This window comes from Micromonas pusilla (assembly GCF_000151265.4).
Source record: "Micromonas pusilla CCMP1545 genomic scaffold MICPUCscaffold_10, whole genome shotgun sequence".
Classification (NCBI taxonomy): Eukaryota; Viridiplantae; Chlorophyta; class Mamiellophyceae; order Mamiellales; family Mamiellaceae; genus Micromonas; species Micromonas pusilla.
Window position 1 is genome coordinate 674,176 of NW_003315891.1, and position 21,185 is coordinate 695,360.

Below are 21,185 nucleotides of genomic sequence, written 5' to 3' on the forward strand. Positions count from 1 at the left end.
GTGCTCCTTCTTCAGCCAGTCCGAGTCGTCCTTCAGGTTCTCTTTCATCGCGGTGACGACGTACGGCTCGACGGGGACGTCCCTTCCGAGCGCGCCGAGCTCTCTGTACCCGCGCGCTTTCGATCGCCGCAGCTCCGGCATGTAGTCCTCGAGCTCGAGAGCGTCGAAGTCTCGCAAGCTCCCGTCCTTGGCGACGACGAGGCCTTTCGTCCTGTCCTTCCAGTTATCCGGCTCCAACTTCGTGTGCGTGTAGTAGTTATCCATCGCGTGTTTGAGTTTCTGCGCTCGATTTTTGATCACGCGCGTGCCCGCCTTTTCCTCCTCCGCCTCGCTGGGGAGAATTTTACACGGCGTGTCCGGTCCCCGGTGCGGGTAGTCCGTCGTCAACGGCGGGTTCGCGTCTAATATTTCCTCCAGACGCGGTCCACTCATGACGTCATTCTCCAGAAGTTCTTCGTACGCCACGTCGAACGCGGGCTGGTACGCGCGCACGATCGCCTTCGCGTTCTCCAACGCCTCGTTTAAGATCTGCATCATCTTCCGCTCTGCGTACTGATAATGATCCAAGTCGACGTCTCTTCCGTACCCGTGAATCTTACGGTTGTAGTCGTGACGGTTCATCTCCCCGGTGCTCGCGACTCTCGACTTCCGCGTCTGAATCGTCCGCTCGGGGGTAAACAGCGAGTCCGGGTTGTACGTGTACGTCGTCACCGCGTTCGGCTGCCCGAGCGCGTAGTTCACGACGACGTTTCGAACTAAATCGTTCGCGTCTCGGACGTCATCCTTGCTCATCGTCGTGATGTTTGTCCCAAAGTACACCTGCTCCGCGGCGAGCCCGGCGAGCAAGACCTGGACGCGCTCTAAGAGACGCTGGCGCGTGGGGAACATGTACTCGGCGTCCGCTTTTCGGTTGTACGTCGTCTGCGTCGGGTCTCTCCCGCGCGGGATGATCGACACGCGTTCCACCGCCTCGATGAGTTTGTTGTGACGGTACAACACCGTCGCGACGATCGCGTGCCCGAGCTCGTGCCTCGTGAGCCTGTGCACGACCGGATTGTTCTTGTCCATCAGCGGTTTCTTCAGCCCGTTCGTGACCCTGTCCACGGCGTCGATGACGTCGCAGGTTTCGATGAACTCCCCGCCGCGGCGCACGGAAATCGTCGCGGCTTCGTTGCAGATGTTCGCGAGCTCCGCGCCGGAGAGCCCGGGGAGGTTCTTCGCGAACTGCATCGTGTCGATGTTCGGATCCACGTTCCTCTTTGCGAGATGAATCTGAAGAATCTTCGCGCGCGCCTCCAGCCCAGGCTGCGGGACGGTCACCTTGCGATCGAACCGTCCGGGACGCATCAGCGCCGGGTCGAGGAGGTCCGCTCGGTTCGTCGCGCCTATGAAAACGACCCCGGTGTCCGGGGTGAACCCGTCCATCTCGGTCAACAGCTGGTTCAGCGTCTGCTCGTGCTCCTCCGTCCCTCGCGTCCCCGCCGCCGCGCGCTTCGTTCCGAGCGCGTCGATCTCGTCCACGAAGATGAGACACGGCGCGTTGAGCCGAGCGCGTTTGAATAAGTCGCGCACCCGCGCGGCGCCGACGCCGACGATGATCTCTACAAACTCCGCGCCGGACATGGAGTAGAACGGCACCGCAGCCTCGCCCGCGATCGCTTTCGCGATGAGCGTCTTCCCGACCCCGGGCCCGCCCTCCATGAGCAGCCCTTTCGGCGGCTTCGCGCCGAGGCGTTTGAACGACTCTGGGTTTTTCAGAAACGCGATCACCTCGTTGAGATCCTCGACGATGTTCTCCAATCCGCCGACGTCCTCCAAGGTGACGTCCACCTGCGCGTCCTTCCTCGCGTCCGCCCTGGACTGCGCGAACTCCATCGCTTGAATCGCGTCCGTCGGTATGGAGTGTTTTCGCATGATCCCGAGGTAGATGGATCCCGTCAGGAACACGAACCCGCCGACGGCGGAGCCCAGGTATTGAATCGTCGAAAACTTGTTCACGTCTGGCTTCATGTGATACGAGTACCACGTCCGGTTCTGCTCCGCGTGCTCGATGAGCGCGGCGTCGAGCTCCTCGTTCACGCTGTCGACCCAGTGCTTCGTGCCGTTCGTCAGCGTCAAGAGATACTTGCGCTGCGGCGGCACCTCCGAGTCGAACCATTTCGGCGGCCACTTGGACTCCGGGAGTCGCTCCTTCGGGTCCCAGATCTCCATCTTTCGCACGTTCCGCGCGGTGATCTCCGCGACCATGCGCTTCGTGGACATGACCGGGATCTCCTTCCAGTTCGGCTCGATCAAGTCCGGGTGCGTCCCGAGCATCTCGAGGTTCACCGTCGGGACGTCCTTGCCCACGACGTCGCTGGAAGTCACCAGGGCGTCTTTCGAGCGCATGTCGCCAATCATCGGTCCGCGCGTCGCGATGCGATCCCTCGCGCGCTCGCTGAAGAGGCGGTAGTTGGGGTTCGCCTCGCGCAGCTGCTGCGCCCACTCCGCGTCGGTCATCCCTTTCGGCTTCAAGTTCGCGCGCGCGACGTTCAGGTCGCCGCGCCGCGCCGCGCGTCGGCCCTCGCCAAGCGCGCGTCCCGGGGCGGCGGACGTCGACGCCGCGACGTCGGGACGAAGAATCGACGCGCCGGGCGGTGAATTCGCGGCGGCGACGACGCGCGAGCGCGCGCCGACGCGCGCCCGACGCGCGCGCGGCCGCGCGGGGATCGACCCCGCGCCCGAGACCGCGGCGCCAGACCCGAACTGCGTCTGCATCGCGGCGCGTGGCGCGGACGCGAGGCGCACTGAGAAGCGCGACGGCGGTCGAGCCCTAGGTTTTTGGTGCGCGCGCCGACTCGGAGCGGAGGCGCGCCGCGCCGGCAACTGCGATGAACAGCCAGGCAGAGAGACCACGTGCATTTTTTCAGCGAGCGAGCGGGTTGTTACGTAAAGTCGACTACGAAGGTACCTACGCGGCCACCGGCAGCGTGAACGTGATCCGCCCGCGCGCCCTGTTCAACCGCGCGGGAACGCCGTCCACCGCGTTCGCGTCCACCGCCGCGGGCAGCGCCACGTCCGCGCGGTACCGCCCCGGCACGCGCACGTGGAGCGTCGTCCGCGGCGGGCAGCTCCGCGGATCCGTCGACGTCTCCGCGAGCACCTCCGGGCCGTTCCATACAAAGCGATGTCGGGGTGGAGTTCATAGGCGTCAGTTGGAGTTGTGAGGCGTCGAGGTGTGTCGGGATTGAAAGCGAGGGGTGGGCGGAGAGATGCGCTGGGAAACGTCCTTAAGGATCGGCGTTCACCGCGCCGACGCGGTCGTATGGGGACCAGTGTACAGAACGCGCCTCCGCGGACCGACGCACGCCGGGGACGTCGACGACGACCTCGATGCTGCCGCCCGCGCCGTCGCTCGTGCGCTTGTCGAGGACGTCCACACGAGGCGGCGTCCGTTCGCGGGAGGCGTCGTCGGCGGCGGAGTCGTCGTCGGAAGCGGTGGCGGAGTCGGCGGCGGCGGCGTCGGCGGCGGCGGCTCTCGACGCGCTCCGCGTCCTCGGCGACGAGAGCCCCATCCCGCGCACGAGCTCGTCCAAATCTTCGATCTGCGTCTCCACGGACGCGTCGTCGTCGTCTTCTTCTTCTTCGTCTTCTTCTTCTACTACTTCTCCCTCCGAGATGGACGACGGGTCCCCCGCCGGGTCCGCGGCGGCGGCGCGCGCTCTCGCGGCTTCGTACCTTGTCAAAAACTCGGCGTGCTCGTCCGCTCGCGCGCGCGTGCGCGCGAGCACGGGCATGACAACCTTCATCACCCTCGTGGACGCGTCGAACATTAACTCGGACGCGTCGTCGTCCACGGGGAACGGCGTCGCGAGGTCTAAGGACACGACCCCCGCCGCCGCGCGGCGGTCTCTCCGCGTGCCAACCGACAGCTCCCGGGACGTCATCCGCACGCGGACGTCCCTCGCGCTCGCGACGGTCGGCATCTCGATGTCGCACACGATGCGCTGCGGCCAGGTCGACGCCTCCGCGGCGTCGTCGTCGGCGTCGGCGTCGGCGTCGGCGTCGGCGTCCACCCCGGTGTCGTCGTCCGAGGAGTCGTCCGAGGAGTCGATCCCGCTTCGCCGCCGCCGCCGCGCCGCCGCCGCCGCCTCCGCGCGTCCGGTTTGCTTCCCTATGAACGTGAAGACGTGCTTCGGCGTCGTCGGGGTCTGGTCCACCTCCGCCGCGACGGCGAGCGGCGTCTCCTCCGCGCTCGCGGGCGCTGCCGTCCGCGATCGGGACGTGGCCGCGGTCGCCGACGCCCGAGCTTTCCTCCGCGCCCGCACCCGAGCCTCTCTCGCCTCGGCCGCCGCGATCAACGTCGTCATCCTCTCGTGTTCCTCCGCCGTTCGAATCCTCGGCGCCTCGCGCACGCGCTCGCGCTCGTAGAAGAGCAGGTACGCCTTCTGCTTCAATACCGTCGCCTCGTCCGTCTCCGTGACGCGCCCGTCGTCGCACTTGCACCACGTCACGTCGTCGTTGAGTTTCACGAAGGAGACGTAGTGCCCCGAGTGCGCGGAGCCGCAAAAATCGAGGTGCACGACGACGCCGTAGAGCGCGTACGTCGGCGGCGCGTCGCCCTCGAGCGGCGCGTCCGAGGACATGTACGGCGACAGGTCAAGATGCACCGGAAACTCGACCCATTTTGTGATTTTACTGAAACGCCCGATTTGGAACCGTTTCAGCGGCACGACGAGAACGTTCGGGGATACGTGAATCTTGCTCCCTTTCGTAGCCCTGACGTACGCGTCGCAGCGACCGCACTTGTACTTGTTGTTTCCGTCCAACGTCTCCACGTCCACGAAGTTCGCCTTAAAGCTCGCCTCGATCGACGGCGCCCCGCGCGCGCTGACCTCCACCGGGACGTCGATCATGCTCTGGTAGTTTCTCGAGTGGTGCCCGCAATCGCCGCACACGACTTCCCCGCACGTGTATCCGCCGAAGACGTGATACGTCATCGTCGTCTCTTGCGTGCGCTGATCGAGCGTCTTCTCCGCGTCCTCGCCCGCGTGCTCTTTCAGCCACCGCACGTGCATGGCGTCGAGCAGACCGCGAATGTACTCGTGCGAGTCCTCTTGGCGGCCGCGGACGAAATGCTTCGCCACCTTGCCGATGGAGGACGTGAGCTTCCCGATGCTGAACGCGTCCGCGGGGTCCGCGTCGAGCGCCTTCCGGACGTGCGCTTGGTACTCGCACGTCACGCAGAACGTCCCGCCGCGCGCGGCGCCGCAGCTCTCCGCGTCGTGCGTCTCCGTCGCGAAGTGCGCGGTGAACAGCCGAGTGTGGTAGAGGCACTGCAGCGCGCTCGCGGCGAAGCACGTGTTGCCGCTGTTGCGCAGTCCCGCGGGCGCGCGATCGAACCTCTCGCCGTCGATCTCATCGCGCCATCTCGCGAGGACGTCGGCGACGCGGTCGTACGCGTGGACGTGCTTCGCCGGCGCGAGGAGGCCGACGCTCTCGACGTCCTCCACCTCCGGCTCCGGCGCGAGTCTCGCGTCGTCGTCGTCGTCGTCGTCGTCGTCGTCCCCCATCGCTCGCGCGCGATCGCCGCCTCGGACGAGAAGCGGAGCGAACGCGAACGCCCGCCGGAGCGCGCGCGCGACGCGCCAGCGCAGGTACGCGAGATACGTCGGGTTCGTGCACGCGAGGACGAGCACGACCGTCACGAGGAGCGGGTAAACGTCCGTGATGACGACGCCCGCGCGGGTTCGCCCTGCGTGGCACGCGAGCAGCGCGCCGGATCGAAGTGCGCGCGCGTGAGGTGACATCGACGGGAGTTCGTCCGAGCAGTGACAGCTGTTCTCTCGTCATCACAAAAAGCGTACTGTACTCAACTCTCCATCGCCTGCACCGTCGCGTGCACGAGTCGATCGAGCGCGTTCACCTCGCGCGTCAATCTCGGGTGCCGCCGCGCCTCCTCGGGCATCTCCTTCACGCTGCGCGCGATGCCCTCGACGAGCGTCGCGATCTTGCTCTCTAAGATGGTCTTCAGCGCGCTCCTCTCTCGCGCGAATCCCTCCACCTTTTCGTTCGCGACGGACGCCTCCGCGGCGGCTTTGGACTTGACGCGCTCCAGCTCCGCGCTCGTTCCGCCGCGCGTCTGCATCGCCGCGCGCTTCAGCTTATTGTTCTCGTCCTCCAGCGCGTGCAGCTTCGCGTTCTTATCCTCTAAACGGCTCGCCATCTCCTTGCGGAACTGCTCGTATTGCGTCTCCACGATTTTCACGCGCGCCGCGTCGGCGCCGCCGCCGCCGCCATCCCCGGCCGACGGGGGTTTCAGTTTCAACCCCCTCGCGCGATCGAGCTCCGCCTCGAGGTCGCGGCGTCGCTCCTCCGATCGTCGGAGCTCCACCCGCAGCGCGTGCTCGCTCTTGCTCCGCTCGCCGCCCCACCCGGCGCCGGGCCGCGAGGGGGACCCCCCGCCGCCGCCGCCGCCGCCCGTCGCGCCGCCGCCGCCGCCGCCGCCGCCCGTCCCCGCCCAGCCGCCGAGCGCGTCCACGAGCCCCGGGTTCCGCTGCGGCGACTCCGCGTTCGACTGCATCGCCGCGCGTCGTAACGCGATGAGCTCCGCGGTCTTCCCGTCCAGCGCGTCCTCCACGCGGCGGTACTCCTTGTCGTACGCTTTCAACTCCTCTTGCATGCGGATTATCGTCTCGTCGCGTTCGTTGAGACGCGCGGTGAGCGCGATCATGATGTCGCGCTGTTTCAAGAGGACAGCCTTGTACCGCCCGACTTGCGCGCGGCCCTCCTCGGCCTCTTGCCGGTCGTGCTCGAGCTCGCGCATCTTCCCTTCGTACTCCGTGCGAATGCGCTCGTGCTCTTCTTGGAGCATCGCGCGGAATTGCGGGGTGTCGCCGCCGCCGAGCATCTGCGATTGCATCGCCTCGATCGCCTGCTCCAAATCCCGCTTCTCTCTCTTCTCCTTGAGAAACTCTTGCGACCGCGCTTCGAGTTCCGTGATGGCGCGCATCTTATCCGCCTCCGCCTTCCTCCGCTGCTCGTCCAGCTGCAACAGCGCGCGCTTGTCCACGAGGTTCTTCGTTCGCTCGTCGAGCTCTTGCCGCAGCCGCTTCAGCTCGCGCTCGTACTTCCGAAGGAGCGACTTTTGATCGAGGTCCTCGTTCACGCGCGCGGTGTTCTTGATGAACTTCGCCCTGTTCGCGAACTTCAGCGTCGAGAGCGACTCCGTGAACGCCTCCAACGCCGGGGATATCATCGCCATCATCGTGGTCTTGCAGTTACCCCCCAACGAGTCCTCGAGGATGCGCGTCAGCTTCGAGTCGCGGTACGGCACGTGCGACCGCGTGCCGTTCTTAGGGCCATTCCACACAAACAGTTCTCCGGTCAGTTGAAATGGGTTGCGATCAAGTGTTGAAACCGGGCGATGGGTGAAAAACTTTTGTATAGAACGCACCTTATCCGTCAGCGCCTTGATCACGTTCCCGAGCGCGCTGAGGCTCTGGTTGATCTTCTTCGTCTCCTCGAGGCGCACGCCGGTCGCGCCGGACTGCCTCACGCGCTCGCTTCCCGCGAGGTCCACGAGGTTCAACTTGCCAACCTTGAACGACTGCCGAAGTTCTTGCCGACCGGGCTCCTCCTCGAGCTTACTGTTTTCGACGATGATGATAAACACCGCGTGCGACCGCGACGAGAGCTCGTTCATCTTCGTGCTCCCGGTCGTCCGCTGCGTCGCGCCCTTCTCCATGAGGCCGTAGATCTCGTCGGGGGTCCGCACCACCCATTCGGACAGCCCGTCGACGAAGACGCCGCGTTTTTTATCCTCGCGAATGTTCAAATTCGCGCGCTCGGGCTTCAAGAGGTCGCTGATCACCTCGTTGTATATCTGCACGTACGACGCGCGGACGAGGTACTTACTCCGCGTCGACGTGTCGCTCTTGATGTGCCCGAAGATATCCTCGATCGCCCTCGGAATGATCCCGCGTTCCGTCCCGGACGCGGACGCGTCCCCGGGTTCCCCCGGAAGTCGCCCGGCGCCGCCTCCGTGCGCGCGCGCCTTCATGGACGCGCGGTCGCCCTCCATCGTGTACGTCTTCCCCGTGCCCGTCTGCCCGTACGCCATCATCGCCGCGTTGTATCCCAACAGAGTGCTCATCACCGCCGGCTTCGCGGAGTTTTCGTACACGGTCTCTTGGCTCGCGTCTTGGTCGTACACGTGATCGAACGTGAACTGATGCGTGTTTTGCACCATCCCGTTCTCCCCGACCGGGTTCACGCCGTGCCGCCACCCTTCCAAGTTTTCCGACAGCGTGCACACCGCGCACGACGTGTCCACCGCGACGGAGGGCTGGTAGCGCTTCCCCGCGCCGAGCTCCCTCGCGAGCGGCGGCCTCACGCGGATCACCACCTTGAAGTTCTCGTTCGTCGTGTGATATACGTCGCGCGATGATGCGCCGTTCGGGACCGCGGACGCGAACCCGCTGGACGGGCGCGCGTGCTTCGCCGCGGGCGTGGGCGGCAGGGACTCCCCGCCGGGGGACGGCGGGACCATCCACGCGCCGCCGATGCGATCGTCGTCGTCGGAATGGTCGCGCGACGCGCCCATCGCGACGCGGCGATCGACGACGGACGGAGGAGGTGCAGTGCGCGTCGATCCACGTCGCCAACGGCTTTTCTAGCTAGCTCGTAGACGAGCTAGACGCCAAGATCCGCGCGCGACGGCGCCGGCGCCGCCTCCGCCGGGTCGCGCGCGCGCGCCGCGGAGGGTCGCCTGCGTCGACCTCGCGCGATTCGTGCGCGTGCCGCCCCGCGGACGCTTCTGAGGACGCGCGCCGTCGCGGCCGCGGAGAAGCCCCCCGGATGTCTTTCCCCCGCCTGCGACCGCTGAGAGAGGAGCTCCAGTCCTGTCGACGGCCGACCGCGCGCCGAGCGCCGACCGCGCCGACCACTCCGCGCCACGAGAGAACCGAACCCTCGGTCGCCATTGCACGGGTCGCGCCGCCGACCGATCGCGCGCCGCCGCGACACGATGGCCGCCGATCTCGCCTCGATGGACCTCTCCTCGCTCAAGGCGCAGCTCGCGACCGTCGCCGCCGCGGTCGACGCCAAGGAGAAGGCGCTCGCCTCCGACGCGTCCGCCGCCGCGATCGCGATCCGATGCCCGTACGGCAAGCTGTACGAGCGCGTCGCCGTGAGCGCGATCCACGCGAGCGACGGGCAGGGCGCGTCGCTCATCGGCGCGACCGTCGTCGTCGGCGGGTGGGTCAAGACGGGTCGCGTCGCGGACAAGGGCGCGCTCGCGTTCCTCGAGCTCAACGACGGCAGCGGGCCGACGAACCTGCAGTGCGTCGTTAAAGCGGACGTGCACGCGATCGACGAGCTGAAGTCCACGGGCACGTGCGTCGTCGTCGAGGGCGAACTCCGCGCGCCGCCCGAGGGCGCGACCGGGCAGATCGTCGAGCTGCACGCGACCAAGGTGCTCCACGTCGGGGCGTGCGACGCGGCCAAGTACCCGATCGCGAAGAAGAAGATCTCGCTCGAGTACCTCCGCGATAAGATCCACCTGCGGACGCGCACGAACACGATCGCCGCCGTCGCGCGCATCCGAAACGCGTTGTCCTTCGCGACGCACAGCTTCTTCAATAAGAATGGGTTTCTGTACGTGCACACGCCGCTGATCACGCAGAGCGACTGCGAGGGCGCCGGGGAGATGTTCCAGGTGACGACGCTGCTCGGCGCGGTAGACGAGGCGACGACGGAGCCGCCGCCGCCGTCGGCGGAAAACGTGGAGAAGCTCCGAGACGACGTCGCCGCCGCGGGCGCGACGGTGGCGAAGCTGAAAGCGGCCGCGAAAGAGGAGGGCGGGGACAAGGCCGCGGTCAAGCCCGCGGTGGACGAGATGCTCAGGCTGAGATCCCAGCTCGAGGAGATGGAGAAGGCGTCGCGCAAGGTTGGCGGGTTATTCCGAACCGCCGACGGCAAGGTGGACTACGCGAAGGACTTTTTCGGAGAGCCGACGTTTCTCACCGTGTCCGGGCAGCTCAACGTGGAGACGTACGCGTGCGCGATGAGCAGCGTGTACACGTTCGGGCCGACGTTTCGGGCGGAGAACAGCAACACGACGCGGCACCTCGCGGAGTTTTGGATGATCGAGCCGGAGATCGCGTTCGCGGATCTCGCCGACGACATGCGGTGCGCGGAGGACTACGTCCAGTATTGCCTGCGACACGTCCTCGAGCACTGCCGCGGCGACCTGGAGTTCATAAGCAAGATGTACGACAAGGAAGCCCTGGAGCGCGTGAAGCACGTGTCGGAGACGCCGTTCGGGAGAGTGTCGTACACCGAAGCGATCGACCTCCTTGAAAAGGCGGTCGCGGACGGGAAGACCTTCGTCTACCCCGTCGAGTGGGGCATCGACCTCGCGACGGAGCACGAGCGGTTCCTCGCGGAGGAGATCTTCAAGAGACCGGTGATCGTGTACAACTACCCGAAGGACATCAAGGCGTTCTACATGCGTCTGAACGAGGACAACAAGACCGTCGCGGCCATGGACGTCTTGGTCCCGAAGGTGGGCGAGCTCATCGGCGGGTCGCAGCGCGAGGAGCGCATCGACAACTTGGAGGCGCGGATGCGAGAGATCGGGCTCGATCCGGAGGAGTACGAGTGGTACCTGGACCTGCGCAGGTACGGCACCGTCGTGCACAGCGGGTTCGGGTTGGGGTTCGAACGGTTGGTGTTGTTTTGCACGGGGATGGAAAACATTCGCGACGTGATTCCGTTTCCGCGGTGGCCGGGGAACTGCAAGTGAGGAGGGAGGGAAGGTTCGCGCGTCGGTCGCGGGGAAGGTTCGGTTCGCGCGCGCGGAGACCGCTCGAACGACGCGACGAAAGATTTATTTTTCAGCTCATACGAACGAGTACCGCCCAGCCTCGTATCCTCGTTTCCATCCGTCGCCACGCACGGTACCGCGCGACGACGCGACTGCTATCGCTAACTTACGACTACGAGATGTCACGACCGACGCGCTCGAGCGTCAGAACACCGTCCCCGAAGGCGTCCTCGACACGCGTTGCGCCGCGACGTCCGACCTGAGAGGCGGAAACTGAAACACGCACACGCCCGCGTCCTCGTCGAAGAACCTGACCGGGAACCGCGCGAACGACGGCAGGAACCCCGCGTTCCCGAGCCCGTTGACGAGCGCGTCCATCGCGCCGAGCGCCCCGCCGCCCTCGGCGCCCGCCCTCGCGGGGTTATCCCGCGGCGACGCGCCGTCTCGCCCCACCCAGAACGAGTCGAACGCGAGCGTCACCTCGTCGACCCCGCTGGCGTCCACGCGCCCCGACGCGCTGAGCCAGCCCGCGAAACCGCCCGGGGTCACGAACCGCACGTCGCTTCGTATCTCTCCGCGCGCGCCGATCGTGTATCGCACCGGCTTGAACCGCATGCCGATCGGTGAGGACAGGTTGAACATGTGCGGCATGTTGAACACCTCGTACACGCCTTCGCCCGCGGCGATCACGTCCGACGCGGTCGCGTCGTCGGAGGAGCCCAGGCGCGCGGACGCGACGAGCGTCTCGACCGCGCGCGCGACGTCGCCGTCGGGCTTGGACGCGTACAGATCTGCGCCGTTCGTCGCGATCGAGTCCGCGCACGTCAGGAGCGCGTCCGCGACGTCGACCGAGGAGGAGGACGACGAGGAGGACGCGCGCGCGATCGTGGAGACGAGTCGAACGGGCGGCGCCGCGACCGATCGCCCGGGGGCGACCGACGTCGACGACGCGCGCGCGGTGATGGAGGAGGGCGACGCCACCGAAGGCGGCGGCGGCGGCGTCGTCGTCGTCGTCGTCGCGAGGGACACGAGCGGCGTCATCGTGGCTCGCGCGACGTGTTGTGCGCTCGCGACGAGGTGACGATGACGTGGCGTAGAAGAGAGCGGCGTCGCGTCGGGATATCCGAAACGGTTCGCCGCGCCGCTCGGCCGTCGCCGCCGTCCTCGCTAAAGTGCGTTCAATCTAAACTACGTCCTATGTGTGTACGCTATCGACGCCGTTCGTTCATCGTCGACGGTACCCGAGCCCGTGTATCCCGCTCCTCGCGCCCGGGTCGGGGTCGACGCCGCCGTGCTCCCCTCCGCCGCCGCCGCCGCCGTCGTCGTCGCTCCAGTCGTCCTCCTCCGCGCCCGCGGCTCTGCGGTGCTCCGCGGTGGCGCGGAACGGACGATACACCCCGCGCTCGCCGCGGTCCGTCCCGGGGGCGATCGCGCGGAACCCGAGCCCGGTCGCGCGCGACCCGGGTTCGACTTCCATCGGCGTCGCGTGCGCGCGCCACACGAGGACGTGACGGTCTGCGCCGCCGGTGTACACTTCCCCCGAGTGCGCGTGCACGGCGACCGAGGACGCGGCGGCGAGGTGGCCTTTCAGGAACGAGAACGGTCGCGGCCCACCACCGCGACGACGCGAACCGTCGCCGTGAAGTCCACGCATTCGACCGCCGCGGCCTCGGCCGCGGCCTCGCGCGGCCGAGGCTCCCCGACCTCGACTCGCGGTCGCGCCGCCGCCGCCGCCCTCGTCGTCGTCGTCGTCGCCGCCGCCGCCGCCGCCGCCGCCGCCGTGGACGTCGAACACGAGCACGTCGCCGTCGCTCGACGGATGATACGCGCGCTTCCCGTCCGGGGACACGCCCAACGTCGTCGCCTTCTTCGCGTCGTTCGGGCACTCCCCGAAGTCTCTCTCGACTCTCAGACCGGTCGCGAGGTCCCAGAGGTATATTCTATTATCCGTGCCCGCCGTGAGCAGGTGCAAGCCGTCGGGGGTGCACGCGACCGCGGTGACCCTGCCCGCGTGCGCGCCGCCGGTAGCCGCTCTCGCGGGAATGGTGCCCGCCGCCGCGACGCCGCCATTCCCGCCGCCTCCGTCTACTAGCGCGTTCGCGGCGCGCCGGAAGCCCATGCCCCACCCGCCGCCGCCGCCGAAGCCGCGTCGGTCCCTCGCGAACGCGCGCCCGCCGCCGCCGCCATTCCCGCCGCGGCCGAAGGAACTCCCGCGGCAGCGCACCGCGTCGTCGCTCCACAGGTGCTCCGGCACGCTATCCGCCGCCCGTCGCGTCGGCGGCGCGGGCCCCGCGAGCGTCGGCCGGCGATCCTCCGGGAACGTCGTCGCGCTCGCCAACGCGTCCACCGCCGCGGTGGCCCCCGCGTTGGCGCGATCCAAAACCATAAACGCGCCCGCCCTTCGCACGTCCCATAGCCGAACGTCGCCCTCGCCGCCGCCGCTGACGAGCACGTACTCGCTCCCGCGCGCCCACTCCAGCGCCCACACCGCGTCTCGGTGCCCGCTCAGCGCGTGCGTGACGTTCCCGCTGACCGGGTCGCAGAGCTTCACGACGGGATGGGCGAGCCCGCACGCGACGAGCGCGTGCGTCGCGCCGCCTGCGTGGGTGAAGCGATCGGTCAGTCGAACGTCTTACGGTCAAACGTTGAAAGGGAAGCGCGGGTGAAGAGTGACGACGGGAAAAGTCCTTAAGGAACGGCGTGCACCACGCGAACGGGGTCGTACGGGGAGCAGTCTCACCGCCGCCGCCGCCAATTCCGCCGCCGCGTCCGCCCTTCGCCGTCGCGATGCAATACACCTTGTCCTCGAACGCGAAGTCGACGACGCGTGCGCACGCGTTCGCGTCCCACCCCGCGACGGTCTGATCGAACGACGCGGTGAAGAACATCCCGGTGTCCACCGGATACCAATCCACCGACGACACCGCGAATGCGTGCCCCGGCGATCTCGCCGCGCCGTCGCCGGCGCCGCGCCGCACGCGCAGGATCGGGTCGTGCGTCGCGACGCCGGTGCGCGGATCCACGCGCGACGGCTGCGCGGTGTCGTACACCGCGATCGTCGCGTCCGTCGCGCCCGCGAGCAGGTACCGGTGCTCGGTCTCGTCCACGCGCAGCGCGTTGACGCCGGACGCCCACGGCATCGACAGCGTCTTGTCCCCCGCGAGCGACAGCGCGTCGCGGCGTCGCGACGCGACGTCCGCGAGGAAGGCGCGCGGGCGCGCGAGCCCGAGCTCGCGGTTCGCGAGCGACGCGCTCGTGGGGTACCACGCGTCGCCCGGAGAGGGCGACATCGCGCGCGCCGCTCGCGCCCGGCGACGTGGTCGTCGTCGTCGCTCGCTCCCGCGCGTTTACGTTTCTCACGGCGTCAGGTCGCAGCGTCGCCGACCGCGGTCGAGTGCCAGGTGGCATTGACCGATCTCATCGGCACTCGAGACGCGCGCGCGGCACGTCGGCGTCGGCGCTCGCTCGTCCGCGCGCGCTCTCGCGACGTCTCGTCGCCCCCGTGAACCACGCGCGCGCGGCGGAAGCGGCGGCGCGACGGGGTAGGAGGAGCGGCCGCTTCGGCGTCGGAAGCGCGCCGTCCGTCCGTCCGTCGATCCGGTCCGATCCGATCGTTGGCTTCTGAGCGCCGTTCTCCGATCGCGCCGTCGTCGATGCTCGCGTTCGCGCGGCCGCTCGCGCGGTCGACCGCGCGCGTCGGCGTCGCGCGCTGGCATCGCGAGACGCGCGGCGGCGGCGTTGGCGCGGGTCGATGCGTCGCCGCGCGCGCGGCGTCCTCGTCCGCGGCGTCCTCGAGCGACGCGCCGTCCTCGAGCGACGCGCCGTCGTCCTCGTCCTCGTCCTCGCCCGAGACGCCGACGTCCGATCCGAACGCCAGCGCGACGGAGATATCGCGCGCGGAACTCCTCGCGACGTCCACCGCGGTTCGACTCGCGTCGTACGTGTACAAGGTGGGCGACGTCGAGCCGTGGGTCGCGAGCGACGGGTTCGTGCTGCGCGCGCACGGGATCACGGACTGCACGCGATGGTACGTTTGCGACAAGCTCGTCGGCGACGACGGCGACGCGAATGATGATTCGAAATCGCCGTCCGCCGCGACGACGACGGAGCGTTGGTTCGTCGTCCGCGGCGCGGCGTGGAACAACGAGGCCGTGGACCGCTTCCGCCTGAGCGCGCAGATCGCGAAGATGTGGCCGACGCCGCTGCACCCGGGGGTGCCCGCGGTGTGCCACGCGGGCGTCGCGGAGATGACGGACGCGTTCTGGCCGGAGATCTCGCCGCTGATCGCCGCCGCGCCGATGAGCGCGACGCTGCACTTCACCGGGCACTCCCTGGGAGGGTCCATGGCGACGATGCTCGCCGCGTGGGCGCGGCTGCGGCTCGGCGTCGACCCGGCGAAGGTGGCGCCCGTGCACACGTTCGGGTCCCCGCCCGTGCTCGCGCTCGACGGGTGGGAGCTGCGGAAGAGGCGCGGGAACGAAGCCGCGGGGGGCGTCGCGCGCGCGGTGAGACTGCTTCCCATACGACCCCGTTCGCGTGATGCACGCCGATCCATAAGGACTTTTCCCGTCGTCACTCTTCACCCGCGCTTCCCTTTCAACGTTTGACCGGTAAGACGTTCGACTGACCGATCGCTTCACCCACGCAGGCCGCCGCCGGGTCGGATTGGATGGGCGCGCTGATGACCGCGGCGGGGGTGAACGGCGACGGCGACGGGGTTCCGGGTGCCGTCAAGGAGAGGAGGCGGTCGGGAGGGACCCCACAGGGGTCCGCGGGCGACGTGGAAGATGGAACGTCGACCGTCGCGGGCGGGTCCGGGACCGGGTCGATCGACGACGACGACAAGGAGGAACGATCATCGCGTACCGACGGCGCCGACGCGAACGTCCTCGACCTCGCCGGCCTCGATAACGGCGTCCGCGCGTTCGTCCTGAGTAACGACCCGGTGCCGCGGATGTGGCTCGCCGCGGACCCTCTGTTCGGCGCCGCGGTCGCGAACGAGACGGTCGTGAACGTCCTCAACGCGCGCGAGTGGCTGTTCGGTCCGGGCATCGTCACGAAGAAGCGGTTTCTCTACGAAGCCGCGGGGACGCTGTGCTGGCTCGACTGGTCCGCCTCCGACGGCGCGTCGCTGTCCGTGCACGTCGGCAGCGAGAACGTCCTGAACCGACTGACGTTCGGAAGCGGGAGAGGGAGAGACGACGACGTGTTCGCGACGCGCGCGATGGACGCCGCGCGCGGGGCGTTGGATCACAACATGCAGTCGTACTTGGACGCGGTGCAGTACGTCGCGATGAAACGGCTCAACGGGCTCGACGCGGAGGGCGGCGGGAGGATGTCGCCGCGCTGAAGACGTCGTCTCGTCTCGTTCGCGCGTTATTCGACGTGTTGTCGTTTGTCGTCGTGTACGCGTTGTTTACCTTAGTACGTGTTGCTGTTGTATAGCAGAAGTTGATTATTGGAAACGGATACAGGTATTGAATTATGCGCGAGTCGATCGCCGACCCGCCGCCGCGACGTCCCTTCGGCGGCGGCGTCACCCGACGTGCCCAGAGCGCGTCGCGTTCGCAGCCTTCTCCGCGCGCTCCGCAGCGTCCTCGAGCTGCGAGAAGACGTCCGAGGTGATGACGTGTCCGCGTCCGCTTCCGCGCGCCGCCCGTTTTCGTTCCGTCGGCACGGCGGTCTCCGGCGTGGGCCCCTCGTCCTCGTCGTCGCTCGCCGCCGGCGCCGTCGTCGGTTCTTCCGCCGGCGCTACGGTCTCCGCGTCGTGAGTCACGTCGTGCGGGCCGTCCGACGCCGCCGCCGCGACCGGCCTCGCCGTCTCCGGGACCGCCGCCGCCGCCGCCGCGATCGGCCTCGCCGTCTCCGGGACCGCCGCCGCCGCCGCCGCCGCCGCCGCCGCTTCCCACTCGCCGCCGCCGCCGCCGCCGCCGCCGCCGTCGTCGTCCGTGGGCTCCGTGGGCTCCGGCGGCGTCACCGGCGCCACCGGCTGCGCGATCGGGCCGCTCGTCGCCGCGGCGTCGACCCGGCCTCGCCCGCGCGCTCCTTTGACGTCCGTCGGCGAGTGCTCCTTCGCGTCGTTCGCGCGAATACGCGCGATCGTCGCCTCCTCGCGCGCCTTTTTCGCCTCGCGCGCCCTCTTCGCCTCGCCGCGATCGCGGACGTACACCTCAGCGGGGGTCTCCCCGGGCTTGTGCGCGGGCTCGCTCGCGCCCGCGGTCGCCGCGTCGCTCGACGCCGCGCCGCCGCGCAGGAGCGACTCGACGTCCTCGGCCGTCGGCGCGCGCGAGACGACGCGGGAGACGTCGGGGGCCCCGCCCGCGCCCCGCGAGATGGGGGCGGTTTTCCCCGCGTCGATCGCGTCGGCGTCCGCGGACGTCGACGCGGACGCGGGGTTCGCGGCGAGCGCGACGAGCGCGACGAGCGCGAGCGCGAGCGCGCGACGCGAGCGTGCGAAACCCATCGCGGCGCGCGTCTCGGTGCGTGCGTGCGCGCGGCGCGTGTGTGAGCGGCCCTTCGTTCGAAAAGCAGAGGTGTTACAGTGTCGTCACTATTCTCGCGTGGCGCTTGGCGCGCGGACGACGAGCTGATGAGAGGCGTCTGGTGTCTGGCGTCACCTCGCTCTCGCAAGATTCCACGCGCGCGCGCGGTGAGGCACTGTATTTCATCTTCTTTAATTGAAATAAAACGCATCGCCATCGGCCGCGACATCGCGCGGCGTTACAAATACGACACCACGCGCGGTGGGTGGAAGACTCGGGGGGGCGGAACCGACCCCCGGCTTCGTCCTCGCACCCAGCCGCGGAAAAAAAATAATGAATGCACTTTTCGCTTCGCTTCGCGTCTTCCTCCTCTTCGCCCCGTTCCCCCCCAACCCCATCTCACGACCAAATATCGCGCACGTACCTCCCCGCCTTCGTCATCTCCGCCAGCATCTTACCCGCGTCCTCCGCGCACGTCACGCCCTCCACCCCGCCGTGCGACGCGATCACCTCGCACAGCGCGGCGTGGACGTCCTTCGCCATCCCGCCGCCGTCGCCGCACACGTACACGCGCGCGTCGTCGCTCGAGACGATCAGCGCGGCGACCGCGGCCGCGTGCTCCCTGATCTTGTGCTGGACGTACACCTTCGGCTGGTCCGGGTTCTCGCGCGAGAACGCGGTGACGAGCTTCGTGAGCGTGCCGTCCGCGGCGAACGCCTCGAACTCGTCTCGGTACAGAAAGTCCTCCGTCGGCGCGCGGCACCCGAAGAATAAAAACGCGTCGCCGGGCGCGACGACGTCCGCCGCCTCCCCGTCGCGCGCCGCCTTCTTCTTCGCCGCGTCGATCATCGCCGCGCGGCGCTGAAGGAACCCGCGGAACGGCGCGACGCCGGTCCCCGGGCCGATCATGAGCATCGGCGTGGAGAGGTCCTCCGGGGGACGGAAGGCGATCGAGCGTTTGATAAACACCGGGCACCTGAACGACGACGACGCGTCCGCCCCGCGCGTCGTCGACCGATCGAGCCAATGCGTCGCGACGCCGCGCCGCGCCGCGCCCTGCGGGGTTTGAAACGACACGACCGAGAACGCGACCGCGGGCTTCCCCGGGTGCGCCTCCGGCGCGGTCGTGATGGAGTACATCCGCGGCTGCAGCGGCGTCAACGCGTCGAGCAACGTCGCGAGATCCGGCGCGCAGCTCGGCGCGATCGTCGTCAGGAGGTCGACCAACGTTGGCGCCTCCTCGACCATCTCTCTCTTGTACGCGTCTCGCCCGCCCCGGCTGCACAGGTACAGGAGCTTGAGGCGGTCTTCCGACTCCGCGCACGCCTCCGCGAGCGCGCGGAGGAGCGACTTTCGAGGGACGGACGTGATGTCCACGGAGCGCGAGAGGACGTCGCCGACGACGCACGGGCGTCGGACGTTCGGCAACGGCGGCGGCTGATTCTGATTCTGATTCGCCGACGCGTGCTCCGACGCCCACGTCAGGTCGAACGAGCTCTCCAGGCTCAGACCGAGCCTGGACGCGAGCTCGGACACGAGCTCCGGGTCGTTACGAGGGAGGACGCCGATGGAGTCCCCGGGCTCGTACGCCAGCGACGCCGCGCGTTTCGCCGCGGTGAGGTCAAACTCGAGATGCAACACGCGGCGATCGGAAGCCGGGTCGGTCATGAGCTTCGAGCGCGTCACCGGCGCTAGGTACGGCGACTCCGCGGTGTGCGGGCCATCGCACGGCGCGTCGTCCTCGTCGAGGGGGCGCGTCGCGCGCGTCGCGTGCATGGAGACGACGACGCGGCACGCGGGGAGCGCGGGGACGCCGACGAGGTCAGCCTCTTTCAGCGGCGGCGGCGTCGACGGCGGCGCGGGGCCCGGCGCCTCGCCCGGGCGCTCGCGGCCGCTTCCCGCGGGCGGGCGCGCGGACGCCGTGACTCGCGAGGGTTCATCCTTCGCGGCTTCGGGCCCGTCCTCCTTCGGCTTCTTCGCGCCGAGCGCGGGGTTCGCCTCGAGCTCTGGCGCGCGTTTCACCGCGTCGCGCAGGGGCGTCCAGAGCTTCTCCCGCCACGCCTCGCAGTACTCGTACAGACCCAACGTGTCGTCCGCCTCGCCGCGCGGGTAAAACGCGCTCGCGCCCGCTTTCTCCATCGCGAGCGTGAAGCTCCGCGGGATCGCCATGAACGCGCTGTAGTTTTGATCCCCCAACCCGAGCACGCAGTACTGCGTCCCGAGTCCGCACGCGTCGGGCGCTCTCTTCGCGACCCTCTTGAGCTTCGTGAAGAACGAGTCGCAGTTATCCGGCGCGTCGCCGTCGCCGGTGGAGGACACGACGTACACGAGGACGTTCCCGGGGGATAAGACATCGTTCACGTCCACCTCGTTCATCGCGTTGCACGTAGTCTTGAACCCATTCGCGGTCGCCTCCGCCGCCGTGGCTTTGCAAATTTCCGTCGCGTTGCCGGTTTGCGAGCCGTACAGGAACCGAACCATCGTCGCGTCGCCGCTCGCATCGGCGTCGGCGTCGGCGTCACCCCCGCCCGGCCCTTCGCGCTTCAGACGCGCGATGGCCTCTCCCAGCGCCGGCCACAGCGTCTCGCACCACGGCTCGACAGCCTCGTCTAACCCCACCGCATCGTTCGCCTCCCCGCGTTGCGCGATCCTCGTCGCCCCTAATGAGTGCAACGCCGAGTCCAGCGTCTGCGCCGCCTGGTTGCAGTCCTTCGCCGTCGTCGTCTGCCTGTCCAAGAGCAAGTTCGTGTCCCCGAGCCCTAGCACCGCGTACGACAGCGTGCCGCGCAGCAGCGTCGACTCCCCGGACTTCCGCTTGCGGTTGTAGAAGCGCAGGCACGTCCCCGCCGCCTCCGCGGGCTGCGCGTTTTCGACCGTCTCGACGACGAAAATCGCGACGGCTGGCGTCTCGTCGAGGTCGCACGACTTGAAGTCGTCCATTGCGACGACGCGCGGCGTGATGCCTCGCTCGGAGGCCTTCGTCGCGAGCTCGCGCGCGATCTGCGTGGACGCCTCGCCGCCGTGCAGGAAGAACAGGCGGCTGGACGGGTCGTCGTGAGACGCGCCCGCCGACGGCGCCGCGGTCTTCGACAACGACGGCTTGGACGACGACGACGGATCTTGCGCGCGCTTCTCCCCCGTGACCGCGCCGGACTTGCGCATCTTCGCCATGAGCGCCGCGCTGCCGGTGAGCGGCGCGGCGGCCGCGACCGCCTCCTTCGCCGAGGTCGTCGTCGTCGCCGCCGCCGGAAACGCCGCCGCCGCGACCGGCGGTGCCTTCTTCGCGTCGTCCGCGGGAGGCGGCGCGGACGACGATCTCGCGGCGGTCGACCGCCCGCCGACCGCGGCGGCCGCGTCATTCGTCGCCGCGCCCGCGTCCTTCGTCGCCGCCGCCGCCGCGCCCGCGTCGTCCGCGTCCGCGCCGGTGCTCATGAACCACAGCAGCGGGAGCGCGAGCGGGATCAGGAGGAGGAGCGCGAAGATCAGCGCCGGCGTCGCGACGAGCGCGGCGGCGGCGATCGGTCTCGATCTCTTCGACGCGGACCACACGGTCGCGAAGACGTCCCGGATCGACTTCCTCGTGATCCCCATCGACGCGAGCGCGGCGAACATCGCGTTCGCTCGCTCGTCGGTCGCGCGGACGAGTCGACGACGACGTCGCGCGACGCGCCGAGTCGTTGGACGAGATCCATCCATCGTGTTTTCAGGGAGGGGTTCACTGCTGCCTTTCGCGCTGTAATTTGATCGGGTTTTTTGTGCCGATGCGTGGCGGCATTCCGGCGATTTGATAGGCTGGAGCGCGCTGCTTGACCGCTGCCCGTTTTTCTTTTTGCGCTGCTTTCGCGCTGCCCGTCGCGCTGCCCGCGCGCTGCCCGCGTGACTGGTGACCGCGTGAC

General features: G+C 68.7%; 10 protein-coding genes across 10 annotated transcripts; 2 read left to right on the plus strand and 8 right to left on the minus strand.

Moving 5' to 3' along the window:
* Window positions 1-227: 227 nt before the first annotated feature.
* MICPUCDRAFT_28671 (uncharacterized protein) lies at window positions 228-1,881 on the minus strand (the record flags this gene model as incomplete). The annotated part of the gene is made up of 1 exon (XM_003061697.1): window positions 228-1,881. A coding segment is annotated over exon 1 (1,647 nt), but the record flags the coding sequence as incomplete, so codon positions are not given.
* Window positions 1,882-2,870: 989 nt separating this feature from the next.
* Window positions 2,871-3,206, plus strand: MICPUCDRAFT_51253 (uncharacterized protein; the record flags this gene model as incomplete). Its single annotated transcript, XM_003061458.1, has 1 exon — window positions 2,871-3,206. One exon carries the CDS (start codon window positions 2,871-2,873, stop codon window positions 3,204-3,206), a length of 336 nt encoding a protein of 111 aa, XP_003061504.1.
* A 1,176-nt stretch (window positions 3,207-4,382) lies between these two features.
* On the minus strand, window positions 4,383-5,552 carry MICPUCDRAFT_35342 (uncharacterized protein; the record flags this gene model as incomplete). The annotated part of the gene is made up of 1 exon (XM_003061698.1): window positions 4,383-5,552. A coding segment is annotated over one exon (1,170 nt), but the record flags the coding sequence as incomplete, so codon positions are not given.
* Window positions 5,553-6,565: 1,013 nt separating this feature from the next.
* On the minus strand, window positions 6,566-8,530 carry MICPUCDRAFT_20636 (uncharacterized protein; the record flags this gene model as incomplete). Its single annotated transcript, XM_003061699.1, has 2 exons — window positions 6,566-7,333; window positions 7,436-8,530. Coding segments are annotated over 2 exons (1,863 nt in total), but the record flags the coding sequence as incomplete, so codon positions are not given.
* Window positions 8,531-9,007: 477 nt separating this feature from the next.
* MICPUCDRAFT_51256 (uncharacterized protein) lies at window positions 9,008-10,893 on the plus strand (the record flags this gene model as incomplete). Its single annotated transcript, XM_003061459.1, has 1 exon — window positions 9,008-10,893. One exon carries the CDS (start codon window positions 9,008-9,010, stop codon window positions 10,784-10,786), a length of 1,779 nt encoding a protein of 592 aa, XP_003061505.1. The 3' UTR covers window positions 10,787-10,893.
* Window positions 10,894-11,011: 118 nt separating this feature from the next.
* Window positions 11,012-11,848, minus strand: MICPUCDRAFT_51257 (uncharacterized protein; the record flags this gene model as incomplete). Its single annotated transcript, XM_003061700.1, has 1 exon — window positions 11,012-11,848. One exon carries the CDS (start codon window positions 11,846-11,848, stop codon window positions 11,012-11,014), a length of 837 nt encoding a protein of 278 aa, XP_003061746.1.
* A 1,327-nt stretch (window positions 11,849-13,175) lies between these two features.
* MICPUCDRAFT_20256 (uncharacterized protein) lies at window positions 13,176-14,097 on the minus strand (the record flags this gene model as incomplete). The annotated part of the gene is made up of 2 exons (XM_003061701.1): window positions 13,176-13,405; window positions 13,548-14,097. Coding segments are annotated over 2 exons (780 nt in total), but the record flags the coding sequence as incomplete, so codon positions are not given.
* Window positions 14,098-14,171: 74 nt separating this feature from the next.
* MICPUCDRAFT_63012 (uncharacterized protein) lies at window positions 14,172-15,362 on the minus strand (the record flags this gene model as incomplete). The annotated part of the gene is made up of 1 exon (XM_003061702.1): window positions 14,172-15,362. One exon carries the CDS (start codon window positions 15,360-15,362, stop codon window positions 14,172-14,174), a length of 1,191 nt encoding a protein of 396 aa, XP_003061748.1.
* An 884-nt stretch (window positions 15,363-16,246) lies between these two features.
* MICPUCDRAFT_63013 (uncharacterized protein) lies at window positions 16,247-17,301 on the minus strand. Its single transcript, XM_003061703.1, has one exon. It carries the CDS (start codon window positions 17,268-17,270, stop codon window positions 16,344-16,346), a length of 927 nt encoding a protein of 308 aa, XP_003061749.1. The 5' UTR covers window positions 17,271-17,301; the 3' UTR covers window positions 16,247-16,343.
* A 393-nt stretch (window positions 17,302-17,694) lies between these two features.
* On the minus strand, window positions 17,695-20,241 carry MICPUCDRAFT_28682 (uncharacterized protein; the record flags this gene model as incomplete). Its single annotated transcript, XM_003061704.1, has 2 exons — window positions 19,839-20,241; window positions 17,695-19,118 (listed from the first exon to the last, which is right to left on the minus strand). Coding segments are annotated over exons 1-2 (1,815 nt in total), but the record flags the coding sequence as incomplete, so codon positions are not given.
* Window positions 20,242-21,185: the final 944 nt, after the last annotated feature.